Source organism: Maylandia zebra, linkage group LG20, assembly GCF_041146795.1.
Source record: "Maylandia zebra isolate NMK-2024a linkage group LG20, Mzebra_GT3a, whole genome shotgun sequence".
Taxonomy (NCBI): domain Eukaryota; kingdom Metazoa; phylum Chordata; class Actinopteri; order Cichliformes; family Cichlidae; genus Maylandia; species Maylandia zebra.
This window is the reverse complement of record NC_135186.1, coordinates 26,682,997-26,706,544: the sequence shown is the minus strand read 5'-3', so window position 1 is coordinate 26,706,544 and position 23,548 is coordinate 26,682,997. Positions and strand designations below refer to the sequence as shown.

General features: G+C 41.1%; 2 protein-coding genes across 4 annotated transcripts; one reads left to right on the top strand and one right to left on the bottom strand.

Moving 5' to 3' along the window:
* Positions 1-479: 479 nt before the first annotated feature.
* map3k12 (mitogen-activated protein kinase kinase kinase 12) lies at positions 480-14,220 on the bottom strand. 2 transcript variants are annotated; one of them, XM_004546231.5, is made up of 14 exons: positions 14,083-14,220; positions 10,762-11,285; positions 9,400-9,583; positions 9,122-9,313; positions 8,877-9,035; positions 8,444-8,602; positions 8,135-8,243; positions 6,928-7,037; positions 6,562-6,678; positions 6,324-6,458; positions 5,500-6,223; positions 5,346-5,413; positions 4,891-5,188; positions 480-3,870 (listed from the first exon to the last, which is right to left on the bottom strand). In XM_004546231.5, exons 2-14 carry the CDS (start codon positions 11,222-11,224, stop codon positions 3,715-3,717), a joined length of 2,874 nt encoding a protein of 957 aa, XP_004546288.1. In that variant the 5' UTR covers positions 11,225-11,285; positions 14,083-14,220; the 3' UTR covers positions 480-3,714. The 2 variants fall into 2 exon arrangements, with proteins under 2 accessions (XP_004546288.1, XP_004546287.1); XM_004546230.3 differs by lacking the exon at positions 14,083-14,220 and adding an exon at positions 12,463-12,699.
* aaas (achalasia, adrenocortical insufficiency, alacrimia) lies at positions 14,110-22,386 on the top strand. 2 transcript variants are annotated; one of them, XM_004546234.3, is made up of 16 exons: positions 14,110-14,250; positions 15,891-16,018; positions 17,943-17,998; positions 18,109-18,200; positions 18,295-18,341; positions 18,598-18,696; positions 19,108-19,251; positions 19,850-19,970; positions 20,053-20,177; positions 20,395-20,455; positions 20,548-20,638; positions 20,742-20,835; positions 21,472-21,539; positions 21,620-21,701; positions 21,821-21,905; positions 22,149-22,386. In XM_004546234.3, exons 1-16 carry the CDS (start codon positions 14,140-14,142, stop codon positions 22,302-22,304), a joined length of 1,560 nt encoding a protein of 519 aa, XP_004546291.1. In that variant the 5' UTR covers positions 14,110-14,139; the 3' UTR covers positions 22,305-22,386. The 2 variants fall into 2 exon arrangements, with proteins under 2 accessions (XP_004546291.1, XP_004546290.1); XM_004546233.3 differs by having other exon boundaries at positions 20,739-20,835.
* Positions 22,387-23,548: the final 1,162 nt, after the last annotated feature.

The following is a 23,548-nucleotide window of genomic DNA, read 5'->3' as shown; positions in this document are numbered from 1 at the left end:
TTTGCACCTTAATGCGATCTCTTGATTTTAGGCCTTAATAAATGCCCAATTTTCTTTCTTTCAAGACAATTTTTTTTTTTTTTTTTTTTCTTGACCAAATATTTGATTTGATTTGACGACTGCTAAAGTTTGTGCCCATTCTTCTTTTTTTAGTTTTGTTTTCTTTCAGCCCGTTGATGGTCTTCTTCCCATGCACTGAAATAAAAGACTGCATGAAAATACTGGTCAGTGCTTCCCCTCAGCCTCCCAAGTAGAAGCACCTATGGTATCTGTTTCAAAATGCTAGGTGACATCCTTCTTGAGTTATCACATTTGCAAAATTTCTTCACCTTGATGTTGAGGTCAATACTTTTGTTAAACCCCTCGAGTCTATACTACATTATGATATAAAATGCACTGTGGTGTACAGAGGCGAGCAAGCGAATTTGTCATAAATTAACACGGGCACACTTTGGACATGCTCAAAGAGATTGAAAAGTCATTTATTTCTTGTTGAGCAGTCTTTGATGCAACGACAGCACAAACTGTAGCTATAGCATGACCTGTCTTTTAAAACAAACATCACACCCAGCTTTGTTTTTTGTAACCAATACATTATTTATTGTTGCTCATAATATTTTGCTTTTGATATAATTCCTATGTTACAAGTACAATGTGCAATGCTGTATAAAAACAAAACATTTCTATTCAAACTCCAAAGGATACTTACTGTTCTACTAGTAACCATCACAGAGAAGTGCTCTATTCTTTATCTGGGTACTTCTGCAGTAATCTTAAAGGGTAAAAGGAACAGATGAGGTTTTTATGAAGCCTGCCAACATCCTGAACAACCGGAGGCCTTTTGGTTCATTACTGCATGGTACTCCACCGATTTCACAAATCAGTCTATTTAGGTTTCGTGGATGAGAGCTGCTGCTTTTCGGTTTTCTGCTGCATTTACACATCAAGCAACAAATCAAATTGCTTTCTCTTACAAGTCAAAGATTCACTGGAACCAAATGTCCTGGGTTCGAGTTAGGTGGGGGCTCTCTTTAAAGAGGCAAAAAAAAAAAGTCACATCTGTAAGGGTCACAAATATATTTACCAGTATTTGAAACAATAATATTAAATTTTTGATGTGATAAGTCCTATTTATTTTCCTTTATATCTATGCATAATATAATCTCTTGTGCACTTTGCCACCAAACCTCCATGGGGTATAGTACAGTATTGTGCAAACTATGCCTGATGAAACAACGCTAAACAAAGATGAACTAGTTTGAAAGAAGCTACCGTGTGTAATGGATGATTTATTTATTTTTAAGTGCGCTGCTTTGTGAGCCAGCATGTTGGACCGCCTAATGAATAGTGAGATCTGTCACACAGAACATGCACACATCGGGCTACTATTTGTAGTTTATTTAGTGATCCAACATTAGCTACTTTAGAAGCACTACAAAGCTGAGATTTTTGCCCGTTTTGAACGCCACAAATATCAGCATTTTTTTTTAATTACATATGCAGGCGCTGTAACTGGATTTTGCTCAGTCGTTTGACACACTGGAGTCCTTCGTGACTCTTCATGATGCCGCTTATCGAATGAAAAGAAACTTAGGAGAAATAACAGAAGAGGAAAGCAAATCATATAGCTACTCAAATAAACGGACACTTTATTAAAGTAATAAAGCTAATTATTAGAAACTAAAAACAAGTGAATGATTGATATTTTTAGGGGGTATTTTTTTTCTTTAGTTCTTTCTGATTTACACAGATATGATCCTGTATCATAGATGATTGTCTTGCAACATATTAAGTATTGCAGAATGTTTCACGATACAACTGGTATCATGATTGTATCTTACGGTAATATACTGTGCGATCCCCACCTCTGGTGCTAAACCATGCAGTCACACCAACAGGCTTAAATCAAACTCTTTATGACTCCACATTAGGTCAACCGTCAGGAGTTTTCCATGCATGTCTGCACATATAAGATTTATTCAGTATGACCTGAATGCAGAATCCTATACTTAAACAAGACACTACCTCAAGGGCGCGCTTTTAGTTAGAATCAAAGAAAACTATCACACGTAGTCATTCTAATTCTGGTTCAGCAAGTCATGTGAACACAGAAGAAGAAATACCTGCAGAAGGCCAGAAAACTCATTTCAAAGGTATCAGCTGCTAACAAGAACACCTAGCTCTCTGGCCAACTGTTATGTTGCCAAAGGTGGAATATAAGCCTTTAACAACTGAGAAGTAGAAATAGAAAATGATTCGTCTGAACTAATTACATTTTAAAACTAGTCCGACTCCATTCATTGCGCTACAGTTTGGTGTTAAAACAGTGGATTTCTTCTGCACTTAACTGCTGAAATGGTTAAAAGCAGACATTGCTAGCACCACTAATGTCATAAAATGGTATAGCAGTAATATGTTGCCAGTTTATTAAGAACAAATAGCTAAAACAAATGCAGTCTTATGCAACAGTCCTGCAATAAATGCTACCTTACTGGAGGTTAGAATGTTGAGTTTATATTAAAACTGTTTTAGGGAGGGTCTGATTCAACTGGTTGTGTCAGTTTGTGGCGACGGTACCTCCAAAACGCTTCTACATAATTTTATACACCCCGGCTAAATGACAAGCACAACTTTAGTGAAATATAGTTTACCCACACCACAAACAAATTACATTCTCCACAATGATATTCCACTTGAATCCACAGCCTTTGAAAACAGTTTCAACAAAAACCCCATAAAGTGCTGCAAGGAAGTCTTTGCAAGAATTTTAGCTCGATGTACTAAATAAGCTGGTTAACTGAGTATATACAATAGCAGAGGTGCATTTCGAGTGAACCAAAAGACCTCCCACCCCATCAAAAATTTTTAGAAACTCTATAAAAACCTCGAGTGTGTCATATGTGTATTTGAAACTCAGTAGTAGGAGGGTTTAAAAAATAAATAAAATTTTAGCTACTGAGAACCCAAATTATGCATCATGATCGATCAATATGAGTATTTTCATTCCATTTTTGACTCTTTTTTTTTTTTTTTTTTTTTTTAGTGATAACATTTATTAACAAAAGAGAAAAAAACTCAATTAATACTTTCAGGATTAAAAAAGTGTAAACTTTCACAAAATATAAAACGGACACATTCGAACCATAAATTATAAACATGTAGTCATGCATTTTGTTCACAGGGCTGCATACTGTTAAGTCTTACATTTTTATCTTACAAATAAAATAAAGTTAGATATTTCTCATGTGGTATGTCATGGATATTTACATTTATTATTCATTAGTATTTAATGCATTAGTGTGTGGAGTACCATGGAGGATGCTCCCAGAGTGAAGGTTAGAGTGTTTAAAGGACTAAGAGTGTGGTATCTTCTTGTGCGTGCGTGTGCATCTGTGGAAGGGTTTTTGCAAACTGGAACTATCCTGCCTGAAAGAAAAAAAATATCAAACCCTACTGAACCTAAATGATATTTATCTGATGTCACAAGCTGCCAAAATATCTGAAGTCAGGATATGACAAATGTCCTATGTCATCTGGTGCAGGTTTGCCAGCCAACAAACTTATGAGACACCATAAGTCAACTTGTCATAGTCTGAGTGGTGTAGTAGGTGTGATCCCTCATGACAACAGTAATGTACTGCACTGACAGACCGGTGTACGCCTGTGATGGTTGCTCACTGTAGAGTAGCTGGATCTTTCCTAGTGTCCAGTGATCTATGGAGGTCCTGTATGGGGAGCCTGTGGAGACCCCTGATAAGGTTGAGAAGGCGGCGCCCACGCTCCGGCACTGGGAGGACGGCTGAGCTCACCACTACCTGACTGATCCAGCTCAGCACTATCGCAGTCAGAATCATCGCACAAGGCTCGACTCTAAAAAAAGAGCAGGAAGAGGAAAAAAGTGTGCGATACATGACCAGCAGCAGACATGAGCATAAACCTAATTTCAGTGTCAATGATCCAAAAATGGAAGCGTGAAATAAAAGATGGGAACCCGGAATTTGGAGTGTAATTTTAGCAGTGGTGGGAGACCCTGTATTTAGACAGTTTCATTTTGTGTGTTTGTTTTATTTAACTAGATCATTATGATGAAAAAGTTGATCGCACATTTAGTGCTAAGTGATGAGACTGGTTGCCTTGCTTTCACTGCCACTGGGTGTGACATTTTCCTGCAAAATCAAAGCTTGATTGAAGAACTAAAGGAGAAAGAGGATGGCACTTTGTTTGTATGTGAAATGGTTGACACTTAAATAACCTGAACAGGCATAAAATATCAACCACACAATTGAAAAGAGGCAAACAAGGCCAAGAAGAATGAAGTGAAAGTAAAACAATTAGAGCCTTCCAGGGATGAGATTTAGTTGTTGCCACTAACACAAGCAGGTGTTTTAAAATGCATCCATTCATCCATCAAGGTATTCAACTGCAACTTTAAATAAAATGATCAATGGTGAAAAGTAAAAAATAACTGTATTACATGGTAAGATATCATTGGTGTAGTTGGGTAAAGTGAGAGAGTTTCTCTTCGTCTGATACAATCTGACAGTTGTGTTCATTGTGTTCAACAGGTCTATCCTCAGGGTCACCACATTAAACTGAAGGTTCATAACATAATTAAAGAGAATCTATAATGCTCATTTCTGGCTCTTGTCTCTATTAGAGTGGCTTTGAATTAACTCCAGTTCCCCTCACCTTCTAACTTTTTTTTTGGCAGTCTGTATTGCGCAAAAAGTAAAATATAACCCTGAACTGTATCAGGGTAGTCTAACATGAAATAAGATAAAATGCATATAGTCAAGTACAGGTTTTGAGTCGTACTTTTCACCAGTGGCTACACTCGTCTAAGGAGAAGACCAAAGCTGACACATGCGGTCCTCTGTGCAGCTTCTTTACCTCATTAGGATTCTGCCCGGCATCCAGCTGAGCCTTGGACTGGCCCAGAGCTCCGTCTCTCTCTGACAGGCCATCAGAAGCCTGGGCAGGGTCGGTGTTGTCCACAGGGATTTCCGACCCCTGAGAGAGGAGGTCGTCGCTGCGGTCATCCAACCTGTCGTCGGTGTTAGTGCTGACAACATCGGGAGTACCGCTGTGAGAGTGGTCAGTTGTGTGGCCCTCTTCACCGTCCGATACAGACAGATTTTCTGAACTGAATGTAGACACCGACTGGCACTTGGTAATGCTGGTCGGGCGTCTGGAGCGATTAAGAAGGAACAAAACAAACAAACAAAAAAAGAATCTCTGATTCTGGTAAAGATTGACATAAATTTGCTCTCTGAATAAAACAGCAACTTGTTAAAGAGGGAAGATGGCTGGAGGGAATTTTCAAGTAATGAAGGACAGTTACTCACCGTCTCCGTGGTAACTCAACCTCACTGTCAACTTCACCCTCCTCCTCTTCTGATGACACTCCACGCCTCTGTAGTCAGAAACATGAAAAATGCACAAGTGAAAACGATCACCAAGGGGACAGTGAGGAGTAAGGAGCGGTATCCTGCACCGTACCTGTTTGCGTGTGATAGCTGCCCTGTACAGAATGGCTGAAGGTGTGAGGTGCTGACTCCCGATTCCACCTGATGCTCCCCGGGGCAGCCTCACAACACCTGCTCCCTCCTCTTTATCTTCCCCATCGTGAGGAAGGCGTGGAGATCCCAGAGAGCCCCGTCCTGCTGCTGCCCCCCTCCCACACGGTGAGTCCGGGCTGCTGGAGAACGGGAATGATGCGGCATCCTCGCTGGGAGTGTCACTGCGTGGGGGGGTTTCTGTGAGATCATCCAGACCGGCCGCCCCTCCCTCTGACCCCCCTAAACCTGCAGAGGCACTAAGGCTCCCTCCTCTCTCCAGCCCACCCACAGAGGGCTCCCCTTTTCCTTGGCTGTCTGCCTCTAGCGTGGTGCAGATGAGGTCAGGGCTGGAGGAGGATAGCTGCCTCTGTTGCTGCTCGTGACTGAGGCCCCGCAGGGCTGCGGAAGGCTCCAGGAGCTGCTTCGAGGTGTTAGTGGTAGAACTGTTAACTTGGGCAGTTGTGTCCCGGTTAGGGGAGGATTGATTGGCTTTAAGTCCAGCCAGGTCCCCACTGCTGCCCTTACCGGGCTTACGATGGCGGGTCTTTACCCTCCGAGACCGGCTGGGAGAAGTGGAGCTCCTGTTAGGGCAGGCTGGAATAGTGACTTGCATTACGGAGGAGTCCATTTTGGGAATGATTACCTCAGACTTAAGAATGTCTGGCCTGAAAGAGTGGGAAGGATTAGTCAAAAACTACAATCCACAAGGCTGATGAATATTCACTGATTTATTCCAGTTTCACCCAATAAAATGAAATCTCACACCTCTTTCCCGAGGGAAGTTTTTGTGGGACGTTTCTCTTCTTGATGAGTTTGTCCATGGAATTTGACGAGCTGCTCTGTCTGGAACTATGGTGCTTGAACAATCCCGGATACTTCTTATCCAAAGACTGTTCTCTCCTAGAAAGAAAATGCCACCAAAGTGTAAATGCACTAAGGCTTATTTGCAAATGGTGCTCGCATTTCAAAAACATATACTGTGGTTTCATGAATTTATTTGCACCTCTGCAACTCTTTCTCTTTCAGCTCCAGCTGCAGCATGACAGCACTGAGCTCCATGTAAAGGTTGTTAGCCCTCTCCAGTTTTCTCTCATAATGCTCACGAATATCCAGAGCATGCCTGAGAAGAAAAGAAGCTGCTGATGTCACTGTGCATCCGCATGAGAGAATCTAAAAGCTCTACAATAGATGTGAACGCAAGACACTTATTTCATTCACAGGGGCAGACTAAGGACTGACAGCGAGAAATAGGACAGAGGGGAAGCGGCCTCTTGCATGTCAGCTAACATAGTAAAATATCAGTATCTTTAGCCTGCTAATTGTAAAGCCTTGATTTTGCATGAAACTATTTTAACAGTAAAAAGCAAACCTGAGCTCCTCTCGGCGTCGGTTGATCAGCTCCTCATCGAGTCGGTGGAGACAAGTGCCATCAGATTTAATCTTCTCAAAGTGCTGCTTCACCTCTTCCCTCCATTCAGCCTGATGAGAGTACATTTCTGTTAACCAGCTCTGTCTCCTCAGAGGTGACTTCAAAAATCAGGTCTCTTTTGTACATTTAATGTCTGATTGCTTTGCAAGCACATGTAGTTGTGTCCCTTTGTCTACGTCTATGCAGATGGGCTACAAATTAAAAGAAAAATCCAAACCCTTGATGCCTACAGCAGGGATTTGATGGTTCTGCTATGCTATGCATGGGCATTTTGGTGGCATGGTGAAACATTTATATCGTGACAGACGTGGTCTCTTACAGCATCACAATGAGGGGCTACCAGTGTGGTAGACAAGCCTCTCCAACCACCATCATCAAAACACCGAATGAGAGAATATCTTTGGCAGAATAGTGCTCTATCAGTCTAAAACAGTTCAAGAGACTTGGAGACAGACACTCAGCTTTTAAAGGGATTAAAACTTTCTTTTTTGAAAAAGCTTATAGTTAAGACTTGATTATGTGACCCTGAACAGTTTCTTAGTTAACACCTCTATAGGCTTAAGCTGCTGGGGGACGTCCCATGATCCATTTCTTTTCATTTCACTCTCCTCTTTGCACTCATGATGTGTTTATAATCTGCTACTGCATCTCACCAACCTCAATTATTTCTCCCACAGTTTGTGTTTAATCTTTGGTCTCTTTCTACCCTCTCCTTTTTTTTTTTCCTATTCTCTTTACCTTCACCCAACAAACTGGCCAAGGTAGATGATTGCCCCTCACTGTGCCTGGTTCTGTCTAAGGTCTCTTCCTGTCAAAAGGGAGTTCTTCCCTCCCACCGTCACAAGTGCTTGGTCATAGGGTTGTTGAGATTTTCTCTCTAATATTGCAGCATCTTTAACTTACAACATCAAGCACTTTGATGAGACTGCTTTTGTACAGTGGCACTATATAAATACAACTGAATTTTATTTAACTGAGAATCAATGTTAAGATGCATTAAAGCAGTTCTGGTGGATTATAATGGCTCACCACCTTACTAAGGCACTTTATATTGGTTTTTCATTTAACTGCTCACACCTCTGTATATATATGTGTATCTTAAAATGTAATTAATTTTTTAAAGTCCTTCCATTCAGCTGAAAATTACCTGAGACTTGAAGTATGTTTCTTGAGGAGTCGACAGTACATCGGCTGACGCTATATCCAGATGAAGAAGGATCTGGCGGAAAGAAGGTCTATTTCTGGGCTTACAGTTCCTGCAAATCCAAGATGGGAAAACACAGCTGTGCACATTTACAATGCACTGTAAAATCAATAAAATCCTTAAACCACAGACTTACAGCTCCCTGTACAACTACTTTCAACCCTCGCCTCTACTATTCTCATCTGTCCTCTCCTCCCTGCTGTGCTCATTTTTTTTTTTCATTCCAACTGCCCATTTCCAGACGCTGCTCACCAGCACTGTCTGAGGAGGATCTTGAAGCCATCTGGACAGCTCTCCGGTATGGGGAGCTGAAGGCTGTTGTTTCCCACACCCCAGATGATTGCAGATGAGTCGACGTCTTTATAAGGAATCTCTCCTGTAAGCATTTCCCAGAGCACCACTCCAAAGGACCTTTAAGAGGAGTTAAGCTTTATTTATTCAAGAAATCTCACTGAGGTCAAAATATCTTAACGAAAAGATAAAATGCATGCATACGAATCACAACAAGGCATTTTAAACAAGCTTCAAACATATCTCAACTATTAATTCACAATACCAACAAGCTATCTGCATATTTTCTTTAGTGTAGTATTTTAAAGATAATTGTTAAATCGATGTAATCGATGAAGAAGCACAACTTTTTCTAGCCTATAGGAAAAAAAGTGTGAATGTTAACCAGACTTACCAGATGTCCACCTTTTCTGAAACCGGCTCATTCCGAATAACTTCAGGAGCCATCCAGGCTACAGTGCCGGCAAACGACATCTTGGTGCTCTTGTCACTGAGCTCCTTTGAAGTCCCGAAGTCAGAGATCTTCACCAGGTCATCATGTGTGATCAGCATGCTGGAAAGGTGAGATTACATAATAAACAATTTAAGCTCTAGTATCAAAGAAACTGTCAGTACACCAGCTGTGCTTCTGAGTCTTACTTGGGGGACTTGAGGTCTCTGTGGATGATTTTGTGGAGGTGTAGGTAGTTCATGCCACCTGCAATGCCCATGGACCAGTCAACCAGGAGGGAAGGTGTGATTTTACGGCCCGCCCTCAGCACCTCATACAGCTGCCCTTGAGCACAATATTCCATCAAGATACAGTAACAGGGAGCCTGGGTGCATACACCCCTGAAAGGGAAGTGCAATCAGAGTTAAATAACTGGGAGATATATATCCTAATATATATAATAAAAAAAAGGATGTAGCTTCCTCACTTGAAAGTAATAATGTTGGGATGCTTGAGTTTGCGGAGATGTTTGATCTCAGTCTCTTTGATGTCCCGCACTTTCTTCACAGCCACCTCTTCTCCGTGGAACTTGCCAAGGAAGACGGCCCCCTGTGCACCGCTGCCCACCCACTGCAGGTCAGAGATTTCCTCAAATGGAACCTCCCAGGACTCTAAACTCAGACCAACAAGTAAACAATGTGAACCTCATCAAGTATGCAACTGCAGAAAAGTTATTCACAATACCAAAGACACTGCAGCAGATGATTTCCACCCATCATAATGGCAAAGCAACCTACTCTCAGCTTGGACAGAGAGATTGTTTTGTTTTGTTTTGTTTTGTTTTGGGGGGTGGGGGGGGGGGGGGGGGGGGTGGTGCATCCATGCTACACATTAGAATAAACTGGCAGGACACAGTTACATCATACAAAGTGCCTGCTATGGTCAAACAAGTGGGATATTGACAACATATCCACTAGGCCATTGCATTTGTATCCAGAGATAAGGAGAAAAATAGGGGGAAAGCACTTGTAGTCTAATCTGCCTGTCATCCGTCACGCTGACTTTACTTAAACGACTGTGAAAGCACGGTCACTAAAGATGGACGAGCTTGACAGAATAAAAGAGACAGCTGGATCAATTCTTCATGAGGTCCACTGAAGTGTTTAGATCTCTTGAGAGCTGCAGCAGCAGCAGTGGAGCCAGATGCACATGATGCTCCCACCTGACCAGCTGTGAGATCTCAGTTTAGCTGATGACTGTGGGTGAGCCTGGCTGACAGACTCGAGCACAGTCGTGCTGCCAGCAGGACAAAGTGGCAGTCAGGGAGCGCAGGAAATAATGGAGTTCTGGGTTTGCAAAATACAAAAGTACATTTATAAGTGCTGTTCTTAAGTACAGTTTGAGGTACTCATGCTTGAGTATTTCTATTTTCTGCCACTTTACCCTTTCGCTCCACTAGATTTCCCGGGCTAAAATATATCTTTTTTTTTTCCTGCACCACATTTAACTAACAACAGCCATAGTTACTGTTAAGGACCTGACACAGAAACTTATGAAAAGGCTATGTAATCCACTGTTTAAGGATAACACGGCAACTACCAACCTGTTTGTCTCATCATGTTTTATTAAAGCAGATGAGGCCCAGGACAAATTATCCAATGTTTTACAAGAAAACAAAAAGTAAGAAGCAAAATTAATACTAATAACAGCTCTGCTTCTGGTGGTTCATTCCTCCACCACTGTCAAGTTGAGGCTTAAACTATTCATTTTCTGTGGTGAATCGCCATGTTTAACATGCATAGTGGAAGAACAGAGAGCATAGACACAGTGGCGCCTTATCTGCACATACCTTCATGATTATGTTTGTGTTCAGTGGAGTAGGCCTTTCCAATCATGGTCCAGACTGGTTTCAGGCAGCCAAACAGTCCCTCCAAAAAACCTCCACTTCCTGATTGTAGGCGAATGTTCTCCGACTGGCTCCGAACAGCACCAGCCTCCGGACTGTGGCCCGCCTCGGCCCCGCCGCCACACTGGCAGGCCTCATGTTCATTTAGTTTTAGCACGCTGTTGTCAAAGTGGGCTGAGGGTCCATCACTGGGAGTGGGGCTGCTTCCACCGGGCACTCCCTGTCCGCCGGTGTCAATGGACAATACGTTACGAAGGACACACTGTGTGGGGGTCAGGTCAGTTTCAGGGGTGCAGGCAGGGGTGTCTCCATCGAGTCTTCGATAGGGAGGTTCTGAGATGGGGGTACTGAAGCCTGACAGGGAGGGGGAAGGGGCACGGGGCTCATGGATACAGGTCCCACTCATCAGGGGTTTCCCCAACACAGCAGGTCAGGGTGGATGGAGGATGGACAGATGAGAAGAAAGCCTGGAGGAGAAGATTTGTGATAAGAAGTGAATTAGAACAAATGTTGATGTATAGGTTCGTTTCAGCACTGGACAGCTCCAGACTTAAACCATACACTGGCATTATGAAGCTGTTCAGCGCTGAATTAAAGGCTAACTTGGCACCCGGCTTCCATTACAAGCGATACAAAACACCAAAACAGAGAGAGTCGTGTTGTGAGTTGGGCAGCGAGCCAGTCTCCCAGTCTATCCACAGCCACTCCAGTCCCACAACTAAATTCTGTCTGAATCATGTAGTAGAGCCTCATCTCTGTGTCTGTGAATGGGAAAACCAGCCGGCCCAGTGGAGCCATCACCCAGAGTGGAAACTGGCTTTATGAATGAATCGACCACAGGCTGTTGTACAGTCCACAGCCATGACTGTCCCCTGTGCTTTAATTGTTCCTCTGAGCAGCACCAGGGTCTGACAGGATGCAAGCGAAGCAGCTGGTATATGCTGCCCATCATTTGCTGAGTGAAGAAGAGCATTGTGTGTGATGAAGAATATGACGAATTGCATAACCACCTCCGCGTGTGCATGTGTACGTACGTACGTGCGTGCATGTATGTGTATGTTAGAGAGGGAGAGAGGGGGAAAGAGTGGGAGCCAGAGAGAGGAACCACATGTACCCAATTCATGTATCCTACACCAGCTCCGTGTCTTGTACTGCACCACTGCACAAGAAGAGCCACAACGGCTGGGCGAAATGAGAGCGTAAAAGACGGGCAATAAACAACCACCAGGCCTGTGCGAAGGAGTAGTGCACACACACACACACGCACGCACGCACACACACACGCAGGAAGATCAATCTTTAAATAACCAAGGATGTGATGATGACACTCAGCAGCATCATAGCCGACGTGCATGAATAGCAAGCCCGATGCCTACTATGCTCCATGCCAAGTCAAACTGCCGCAGTACATGTACATTTACTCTGCGCTGGTACCAACGCGAGTATTTCGTAATGTGAGCTTTCTCTTTGCACAAATATGATTTTGTAGCATTCATCGACGATGATTCGCTTCTTGGCAGCATCACTTCAGTGGTGCAGTGTGAGCGGCATGAACGCTACCCCACCAAGCAACGGATTCCTGCCTAAACGTACCTGATATCACATTTATTAAGCATTTAACCGGGTAGTATGACATTCCCATACCTTTCTGCCTGGTTGATGTCGCGTTGTCAAGTGAAGGGGTGGGCTCGGCTTTCTATTTGCCGGCGATAATGAGCAGATCGTTATTTTTTATTCGGTCCGGGATGTCTCTAGTATTTCCAGCGCCGATATCCACGAGTTTCACGTTACTGGGATAGATCCCAGCGGGTAAATTGTGTTATCAATAACCGGGGACCCATGCAACGTGAGGCGCGCTGGGTTTTTTGGGGGGGAGGGAGCTGTCTCCTTCCCAGTGCTGAATTGACGTCACGGAAATGCGTGTTACGCCGCAAGGGGGCGCTGCCACCTCCTCCCTCTGCAAACACATAGACACCAACGGAACTAAGCGCAGTTTTTATCTATCATTCCCAAAATATATAATTATGCACGCACGCCATTCACTGATTTCTGTGCTTGAGTTTGAACCGGAAGAAGGTCCTGTATGAGCAGCATCGAGCCAGGCTGCTGCTGCTGATGTGTCTTTGAGCAAGACCAGTCCAGGAACTCTGGATTGCCCCAGACCGTACGCCCTGATTCATTTATTGTTTTGTTTTTGTTCATAAACTGTGCTCTGTTTGGTGAAAACCTCTCCTGACAAACTATATGAGTCCTGTATTGTAGCTATCTCCAGAGCTGTCAAACTCGCGGCCCGAGGGCCACATCTGGCCCACCAAACGGCGTAATTCGGCCCACTGGATGGCGCAAAGTGTTAACATTAATTAATTACTCCAGTGTTTTTAATTAAATGCGCTATTATTATTATTATTATTATTATTATTATTATTATTATTATTATTATTATTATTATTACAGGAGTGAAAATGTCTGGAAAAAACTGTGTGTGAATGCTTTGTGCCTTTTCCTTGTGATCAGTACACTGCAATGCACATGCAGTTACAGTAGATTAAATAAATGTGGAAAAAAGAACAGAGATACTGTTGAATTTTACTTTGCCTAAAGAACTTTGGGCATTTTATATATTTTGTAAGTGAATTATTGAATAAATTAGAAAAGTACCTTACCAAGAAGTACTACCTTCTGTTCTCTGGCATTTTTTATGATGACTGGATTGAGGAGTGTCTTTCACTTGAGTTTATGCTTGTTTATTTTGATGTTTGTTTTTGTTTTGTAATCTCTATATAGGCTCCATGGCTCAGGTAAACGCCTTGAAATGATACTTCTTTAAATACGCCATTTTTGTTAAGATCAAGTAGTGAATTTGACACTCCCGACCTAAATAAATTGTACTTGTTTGCCTGTGTATGGTTCCAGTGTCGCTTTCTGTCCTGAAGAGGGCAGTGCGACATTTTTTCCCAGTTTGTGCACTGCAGGAAAAATTGTACTGTTTGTCCCTCCGTGTTGCCGTAGCTTACGCGGCGGGATTGACTTGAAGGAGCGTCACAACAAACTAGCATGTACTTTGACTTTGTTTTTGAAACAACGAATGAGAATTGACAGCACTATACAAAACACACTACGAGGTAAGGACCACTAAATACAAACGAGGCTCTTGCCAAAGCATTATAAGATTACAAACTAGTTAACTTTCTTCAGCTGGTGATGTTAGCTAGCTTCCCACGCTCTAAAAGCTACAGCGTCCACTACTTCTGTGTCTGCCTTTACCTGACGAATCCACTGTGTTTTTGCAGGGTCCGGTGGAATAATTTCTCCGTGTAGAAGATGTGCTCTCTGGCTCTTTTCCCCCCTCCGTTGCCCTACGGACAGACCACTGTGTGCGAGTCCAACAACGAGTTGCTGTCGGGGAGCAGCACTGAAGACCAGCTGAAGCAGGTCCGACTCAAACCTACAGACTTATCAGTCTCAGCTAAGACAGACAGTCATGTTTCCAGTGGGGTAACTTATTAAGCGTCATTTTGTAGTCTTAATTATTATTTGTTTTTTGTAATTGCTTTTTCAATTCAGTTTAGTTTGTTAGTTTTACGGCAGGATTTGCCCCTTTCAATTAATGGTAAACATTTAAGAGTTAGGGTTTGTTTGTTTTTTTTGGGTTTTTTTGGTTCAGCATTACCATATAATTTTACCATATAACTTATGACATTCAAGATTTAAGACGTTCAAGACAGACTGATTCCTTGTAAGTCTTGTAAGTTAATATCAGTCTTAAATAGTTTGCTTTTTCCCAAGTAGATTTTACTCTAATTTTCATTATAATAAACCTTAGTATTGGTGCTCCCTGAAGTTGCAAGTAAGTAGAGGTAGTGAAAGTTTAAATACCTGGTAAAGCAATAGGAAGTGCACAAATGAGGTGACGTGCAGGCTCCTTCAACTCCTTCAAAATCAGTAGTTAAATCAGCCCCAACTACTGATTTTGAAGGATAGCAGCAAGAGTGAAAGGGAAGAAATACCAGATCTGAGAGCTGTTGTGATGTATAGTTTGGAGATGGAAAAGAATAAAGAAAAATTCCTTTCCCATAAAATAAAGTGTTTAACAGCATTTTAGCTCAGGCTTGTAGGCATTTGTGTGGGTTAATTGCGTTTTTGTTGTTATTCATCCTCATTTTGAACCACAGGAGTGTACTGTGTACAGATTTTCTTTGTGTTATTAAGCAGTGTAAAATCAATGGTTATCAGCTTACTCTTAATTCCGACTTTCTGTTTCTGTTCTGTGTGTACTCACAAAAAAGGAGTGGTTGCTTCAGTCTTCATCAAAATATACAATTTAAGTGCCCCATACTTCAGAGGCACCAGATGTAAAGAGAAATAGAAATCTATAAAAACAATATAACAACAAAGCAAACACAGGTGGTGCAAATAAGGCAAAAGAGCAACTCTGGCTCTAATCATTAATCTTATGAATTCATAAGTTAATATATAAATTTAGCTTCTTTGTGTTCACACAAAAGAGCTTCATTGTATTTTAATTAAATTATAATCCCTTCAGTGTGCTCAGCTCTGACACAGTCCCATAGTCTATTAAAGGAGATGTATCAATCACTTACGCTTTTAGGCAGATCAAAATGAAATTAATTTTCCTGATTTAGGTTTCTTAGTTATAACTAACCTGCAAATACATTTATTAATTTATTAATTTATTTTTTCATCTTCAACTCAATGCGTGCAGTACAATGGACTGCCTTACTGACAGACTTTATCTAGTAGTATAACCAAAGTAAGCTACACTGATTGATTGATTGATTGATTGGTAATTTATTTCAAGCATGTAAACAATAGACAGGTACATTTAGAAAAGAAAATAAGAGAGAGAGAAAAAAAAACTAACACTCAACAAGTTACATGTATGTGCAGAAGTGATGTGAATTAACCGATACACAAAGGCTACTGCCATCAGGATATCTCATTCACATTAAAGGTTTTTAAATGTGATTTAAAAACCTCACTTGTTGGGGTCAGGCTGATGTAGAGAGGCAGCTCATTCCTAAATGTCCATTATGTTGTTGTATTTTCTGCAGGACTTTAGTCCTCCTAGTCTGTCTTTCCCTCGAGAGTCTCTGAAACTTCACAGCCGCACAGAAAACAGCAGCAAGGCAGCTTTCCTGGACCACTCGGAAACCCTGTGGATGAGGAGTGCAGCAGCATGGTACGTAGCCAACATATAGACCACCTGATAACAAAGCCGTGCAATCATTTACCAGCTGTTTAAGTACACCTGTGTTAAATGTAAACTTATATATAAACTTAAAGCCTAACAATCCTGCAATAAATTGCACCTTCATGAAGGTTGTACTTTTCAAGTTCTGTTGAAAGTGTGTTGCCTTTGTAGCCCTGCTAAACTGCTGCCAATACTGTTTCTTTTTTTTAGTGTACGCTCATTGATATCAATGGATTGGGCAAAATAAAAATAAAAATCACCAATCAGTGTATTGCTGTACAGCTCATTTAAAATGAAAACATTAGCGTGCAAATATATCGTGTAGTTCAGCGTTCCCCAACCCCTGGGTCACGGACCGGTACCTGTCCATGAGTTGTTTGGTTCCGGGCCGCGAGAGTTGAGGCTTGGGTGTGAAATTTATGGTTTTGGGGATTTTTATCGTTAACTCAGTTTCCCTGGGTCTTTTGTTGTAGTTTTGTGTCTTATTTTGAAAGAAATATTTACACGTTACCATAGCGACCAGAGAGCATTAAATGGCAGAGAGGAGGATGTTACTCTCAATGTTGTCGGCGCATTTCAGGAGGACGCTGCTAATAAAGTTACACAATTACACAGTGAGTTCGTGTTTATTATTATATTTACAAAATATCACAGTTTTTGTCTTGGTTGTATCATTTTATTTTGTTGTTTTTATCCGCGACACCAAAGGCCGGTCCGTGAAAATACTGTCTGACATTAAACCGGTCTGTGGTGTAAAAAGGTTGGGGACCGCTGTTGTAGTTGAATCGCCACAGCAGCTAAATTTCAGGTCTAAGTTGATCTTTGTGGCACAACTTTAAACCAAAGGGTTTGTGGTGTGCTCGCTCTTCTCCTCTGGTTACATGCAGTTGTTTTGATAGCAATAAGTAAAATCCCAAATAACTCTGAAACAGTCAGTGCAGCAGCAAGAAATCAGAGCAACTAAACAAATAGTCTAACCTGATGTCTTCTCCAAGCTTTAGAAACAAAAGGGGGCTTCCTTAAAAACAACACATGTACTACACAATATACAGGATGTATCAAAAATCATCTGATTTCAGCGTGCTTTAAATGCACAGCCATTCACCAGTAATGATCAAAATATGTATTCTTAGAAAGAGAGGATTTCACGTGGTTGCCCATAGGTAACGTAACAGCAGTGGTGGCTGCAGTGACTCCAGACATGCAGAAGTATGGGAAGAGTTTGATTATCATATGGATATGTGCCGTGTGTCTTTCGTATGCAAAACTTTATAATCACCCATGTTTTTTTTTTCTTTTAAATTTACCACAAACTATAGCCTTTTAAATTAGATTGTTTAATTCTTTCTTTATTGACACCGTAAAATATTTCTTGATATTTATTTATTTATTTATTTAACAGACATCCCATTAAATAAAGATACATTTATTGGGCAATAATAAAGACTGTAATTCATTCTTCACCTCTCCTTATCAACGCAGCCTCTCATCCTCAGGATGTTTTTAAAACCTTCCTGCTTCAAGGGCACAGGAAGGATTTCTGTTCGCAGCTGTTCAATTAAATTGCTCTGGACAAAATTCTCAACCAAATTAATTCGGTAGCTTTTAATCACTGTGTTTTTCAGAGTAATCAGTTATGTTTAACCTTTAGCAAACAGCAATCTGCGAACGTGCTGTCAGTCAGTTATAAAACAGCCACGAATTAGTAAACAGGACATCTCTACAGCTTAAACAGAAGGCAGCAGCTGCACCTCATAGTCATGCAAAGCATCTCAATCTGCCTGAAAAGTCGCACCTTATTTCTTACTTGATACAGAGCAGCTGATAAAAGTGTTTCAGGAACGATTTTATCACGTTGTACTGAGTGTATGACAGACAAAGAAAATGTGTTGATCTTGTCCGTGTGTTCCAGGAGGGATGGCGGTTTGACAGGGTTACTGAATGAAATTACCAACTCCCACCCACACGGTACGTGATGCCCCAAAATCTCGTGTTTTGCTTTAGCACATACATCCCTAAACCTGCACACACAGTAATGCGCAAACACGGTGACTCTCCTGTTATCTGCGATTTTGCAGTGCCCAAATGGTTGTCGATGAGTTCTGGTTGTATCCTGGCATTGCTCCGATGGGTCTCTTCTTTTCACGGCTCCCTGTTTCCTCATCTCACAGTAAGTTCTCTCTGCTCGTTAATTATCTTCCACTTGATTATCAGTCGCTTTTGGGTTCAGATTTAAGTGTTTTTATTTAATTATATTTTAATAGTTGAGCAGTGAAGACATGATTGCTGAATTTTCACAAGTGCTGAACTGGTAAGCACCAACTTGGTGAACTGTTCATTTTTCTCATAGTTAAAGCATTCAGTTATGTTTTTTTTATTGTTTATTAATAATTTTTTGTTTTAATAAACAAATGTAAAGCTACAAGACCTGGCTGACTTATTCACTTTTTATGGTAAATGTGTCATTCTGAAAAAAAAAACCGATGTCATCTTAATAAATATTTAGAATTTTTTTTTTCTCTCTAAAAATGTTAATTCAAATCCTGATATTCAACCTTCTTTACCAGGTCGGACTGTGTGGTGCGAGCCTTTGCCTGGCATCCACATACAGATAAATTTGCTGTGGCCCTGTTAGATGACTCTATCAAGATCTACAACCCCAAAAGGTACCGAAACTAGATCTGAGGAAAGCACGCTGGTACCAAAATGTTCCTGCTTTCTTTGCAACTTGCTTTCATTATTTTGTTCGAGATCAAAGAGTAACACAATCTTCAAATGCGTCGTGTCAGGTTTATCAGCTTTAAAACCTTTTTACAGCATTAGATCATACTTGTCTTCTGCCAGCTCATAGATAAGGTCTCAGGTGGTAAACGAAAGTCTAAATGCTTTTAGTTGTTTCTTGGATTTTAATATTCTCTATACACACACACAAAGATGAAAATATTTGTCAATCAAAGCTCTACAGGGAAAAATGAAATCTTAAACTGTGTCAACCTCATCGAGCCATGTTCGGTTTGTTCTCTGAGTCATTCTGTGAGATTATTCTCATTGCTTTGTCTCCTTTTGTTCTCCCTCAGTGCCACAACTCCCACACTGAAGCACCGACTACAGAGGAACGTTGCAGTAGTGCAGTGGAAGCCGCTGTGTGCGTCTGCCCTCGCAGTCGGGTGTCAGAACTGTTTACTGGTTTGGCATGTGGACCCTTGCTCACTGTCAACCAGGTATGTAAATTCAGGTCATGTACGAAACATTGAATTCAGGTCTCTTAAAAAATGCCAGAAAAGCAAGTTTTACATTTAATGCGGTGCTGAATTTTTTGGTAGTTAGCTAGCAAAACATTTGTTTTGTTTTTTTCCCTACAGCTGTTGGAAGGCACTTATAAAATTAAAAGTGGTATTGTTGTGATATGTTGTGACATAGCAATACTGCTACCTGTAATAGGAGGCTGGCTCATTAAGTGTTAAAAGAGTTTTAGTAAAAACTTAAATCACAGATTACTCAGGTGCTTTGTTCTGGCAAAAAAAAAAAAAAAGGATTTCAGTAAGAATGAAATGGTGGTTTTGGAGCCGTACATTATAATCTATATTAGTACATTAAATTAAATCTCTTAAATTACATTTTTGACTATTAGAGTTTCAGTGTTGCGGTTTTGGACTTAAGACCGTCCATTGTACATTTGCCTTCCTGTGTAATATTAAAGTCGCCCTTTTTTTAATAGTGTTCATTTTTACCTTGAATTAAGCACCTTCACTGTTTCCTTATCGGAGCTGTATTTGCTCTCTAATATACCCCATTACTCTTCCTGTCATCTCGTTTCAGGCCTTCAGCTGGGTGTGCTCATGTTTTGTCTCATCCCGGTCACGCTCCTGTCACTTCCATCGCTTGGTCTCCCAGCGGATCTCTCCTTCTCTCTGCCTCGCCCATGGACACGGCAATGATGGTAACGAGGCTGCAACTTCATCTCTGAACTGCAGACGGTGATTCGCAAAATGACTAAAATTCACCTCAAATGCATCTTTCAGGTGTGGGACGTGGCTGCAGAAAGCTGCGTACCACTTCAGCGTGTTGGCGGCGGTGGGGTTACTTTCCTGTCCTGGTCTCCTGACGGTAGCCATGTCCTAGCTTCTACACCTTCAGCCCTGTTCAGGTGCGAAACAAAACTTAAGAGCTCAGAAGTTTTACACATCTCTCATTCGCTGATTCGGAGCTGCTGTAGTACATCTGCTGTGTTATAATAGAGGCCTGTTCATCCTAATGAATATTTATGAGCATGTGGGGGATTAGCAACATATGTTGGAGTTTAGCGTGTGTTAATACAAGATTATAAAAGGACAAAAGCTTTAAAATAAAAAATCTCTTCCCAGGGTTTGGGAGACCAGAATGTGGACCTGTGAGCGCTGGCCGTGTATAAAAGGGCGCTGCCAGGTGAAACATTGTCATCATGTTTGATGTTTAAATAGGTGACGCATTTCTTTAATACAACATGTTTTATAGGCATTATTGTCTGTTTTGGTTAGTCTGGTTGTTGGAGTCCAGATGGGAGTCGACTTCTCTTCACTGTGCAGGGCGAGACGGTCATCTATGCTCTGACCTTCACTAACACACCAGGTTACCTTAACTGTTGGCATTAATGAGATACTTCTTACAACTTTTGAAACTTGACAGCTTACTTTATGGAGTTTTTAAAATATCTGTTCTTATTATTCAGCAGCCGTGCCTTCAGGCACATCAAAAGGGCCGCATGCAGCAGTTGTGGTGGCTGACCTGTCAGAGACGACTTTTAACACACCAGATGGAGACATCGTGTAAGAACTCTGAAAAAAAGTGGCTAATTGGCTATCTGTCAGTCTAACTACATGAAAACGAGTACATTGATCTTCCTGAAAGACCCAAAAAGAACAGTGAAAATTAGCACGCAGGAAGAATCCAGCAGGAAAATGACTGAGCTCAAAACCTTAGTGTAGCTTTATACTTTATTGGTATTTTAAATGTAAAAAATAATGCTCATTTACTGCCTTTTTACTTAAGTTCTCACCATAAATGTAGCTCTGTGGTCAGGTACAATCTTTGGTACTTCTTCTGCTACCATAGTTCAATTCTGCAGTATATTAAATTCATAGTTTTAGTTATTAATTACCTTTTGCATGCAAAACAAGTGATCAGCTTATAAAACATGATCCATTTTTTACAGATTACATTCCTCAGCAGTATTCCAAGGAGTAAAAATCCACTACGTACTTTGTTATATGCATCCATAGAAATGATTTGGTGCAGCAATGACAAACGGCACTCTCCATAATATATATATTTTTTAATAGTTCAAGTACACTGTGTTCCCTCTGTAATTCCCTTTTTACTTAAATACAGCCTCTACATATTTCTACTGGGAAGTGACCCAAGCAGTTTAATGTTGGTCACCTCATGTCTAATTTGTTTGCCAGTGTTGGTGGAGAGATCCAGTCCTTAGCCTGGGATCCGAGGGGAGAGAGGCTTGCAGTGCTTCTTAAAGGTATCACCTCGTTTCTCTTCACCCTCATGGACTTTGTTAGCGTTTAAGTAACTCATCTCAGCCTTATTTTTTCCTCTCAGGTGATCCACGGGCAGCCGACCGGTCTCCAATCATTGCTGTGTTCAAGACAAGAGTCAGCCCCATCTTTGAGCTTTTGCCGTGGTTTGTATATTTATTCATGTCGTACTTGCATAGCTTTATTACAGCTCACACTAATGTGTTTCTCTGTGAAACTGCTGTACTTCCTGTCTGCATGTGTTTGATTTGTTTTTCTTGTTCAGCGGTTTTGTTCAAGGGGAGCCAGGAGCCGAACCGAGACTGATGCAGTTCCACCCAAATTTCCGACACGGAGCTCTGCTCACTGTGGTCAGTCTTAAAATATTAAATTCCTGTTTTAGTTCCTTTATGCTGTTTTCATCCTTTATTTTTTAATCTCCACCTTAATCATGTCAGCCTTAGGGAATCCTAAGGTCCCTGAAAGTCAAAGCATCAAAATCCATTTCCTCAAAAAAAAATCAATCAAGTTCATTAAAATATAATTTATTGATGCTGGTTATCTGAGTCCAGGTATTTGATGTTACTGTTGATGTTTTCTCTCTTTGTTCTCAGTGCTGGTCCAGTGGAAGAATTACCCATGTGCCTTTCTATTTCCTGAGTGCCAGCATCCCGCGTTTGGGCCCCAGCGGCAGTCCGACACTGCCTCATGTCCAGGAAAGGCCCGCCGACTTTGCCAATCAGTCTCTCTTTACAGAGCTCATTTCCTGACTGCCCTCCACCCACCATCACACGGTCACTCATCATGTTTTGTTGTGGATTGTTAATAAATATGTTGAAAGTGCTAAATAAACACACGCTTGCTGCATTATTTCTCAAATATTTGTTAAAAGCTGAGGTTAAAGGTGATCTATGATGTGATCTATGACTTTGTGAAGACAATACTTCAAACTAAGATCTTCAAATTGATGCTATAGAGGTGTGTATTAAAGATCTCAGACAAGTATAAATCATATGGTCAAGGTTAGATCTTGTCAACATGATAACTCGAGAAAAATGTCACTCAGGATTTTGAATTGACACCATAGATGAATCTCTCCTCAAAATTTTGTGCCCTTAATTTCAAGGTCCGAGTTCAGGTTTTCTAAACATCCTGTGAATGCGATGTTCGAGAAAGATGTCACCTCAGATTTTCTAATTGATTCCACAGTCTCATTTGCTAGGAGGCCGATGGGCAGGACTGGTAGCTGCCAGCCAGTTTAATGATGTCACTGACAGAAGATCTCTTCTGTGGTCATCTCAGGCTTCAGTCACACAGGCTTGAATAGCAGTCACTATTAAATGTATGGTGGTAGCTGGCTGACACTGGGTGAAATCAGTTGCAAAGAGGTTTCTGTAATGGGCAGCAGAAAATTGAAACACTTTTTCAAGTCCAGTGTAAAATAAGAAAATTAGAGTTGTGAAATATTATAATTGACATTCAGTTGTGCAAATTTCTTGTAAATAAACAGGTCCGACCACACTCATGCTTATAAAGTCTAAGATGTGTCTTAAAACAGAAGATATGATCTGAAATCCACTTTAGATGTTTGTTGTTTTTGTTTTTTTATTCTCGGCTGCTTTTTCCTCACCCTCCTACACAATTAGCTCTTACACTGAGACCATGCTATTTGTGGAACAGGCCAGACTGACTTGATTTACGGACAAATTTCTTGAGAAAGCCAGTTACTCTTGGTGGTTAAATCCTAGCACCTGAATATGCTAAATTCAGGACAAATCACAATATTATTAAGCTTGTCCTTACACTCAGCCGCATACTTACTGTGATGTGTATTCCCATCTCATTTTTGGTCTTAAATTGTATTTAAAGCAGCAAAAAAAATTACTTTCAACTCACAGTTTTGGATTTTTAATGACAAATGAAATCCTAACAACTCTAAATGGTAAATGAATGGTTTTATTGTGTAAAATCAGGTCTCGTCTGCTCTTTTAGGAACTCTAAACTATATTTTTTC

Excerpts from the sequence above, each read along its gene's own strand:
- aaas (XM_004546233.3), top strand. The coding sequence starts at position 14,140 with ATGTGCTCTCTGGCTCTTTTCCCCCCTCCGTTGCCCTACGGACAGACC. Across the intron at positions 14,251-15,890 it reads CTGAAGACCAGCTGAAGCAG|GACTTTAGTCCTCCTAGTCT; the intron begins GTCCGACTCAAA and ends TATTTTCTGCAG. Across the intron at positions 18,342-18,597 it reads TTTTCACAAGTGCTGAACTG|GTCGGACTGTGTGGTGCGAG; the intron begins GTAAGCACCAAC and ends CTTCTTTACCAG.
- map3k12 (XM_004546231.5), bottom strand. The coding sequence starts at position 11,224 with ATGAGTGGGACCTGTATCCATGAGCCCCGTGCCCCTTCCCCCTCCCTG. Across the intron at positions 6,224-6,323 it reads AAACTTCCCTCGGGAAAGAG|GCCAGACATTCTTAAGTCTG; the intron begins GTGTGAGATTTC and ends CCACTCTTTCAG. Across the intron at positions 5,189-5,345 it reads GTTGAGTTACCACGGAGACG|ACGCCCGACCAGCATTACCA; the intron begins GTGAGTAACTGT and ends TAATCGCTCCAG.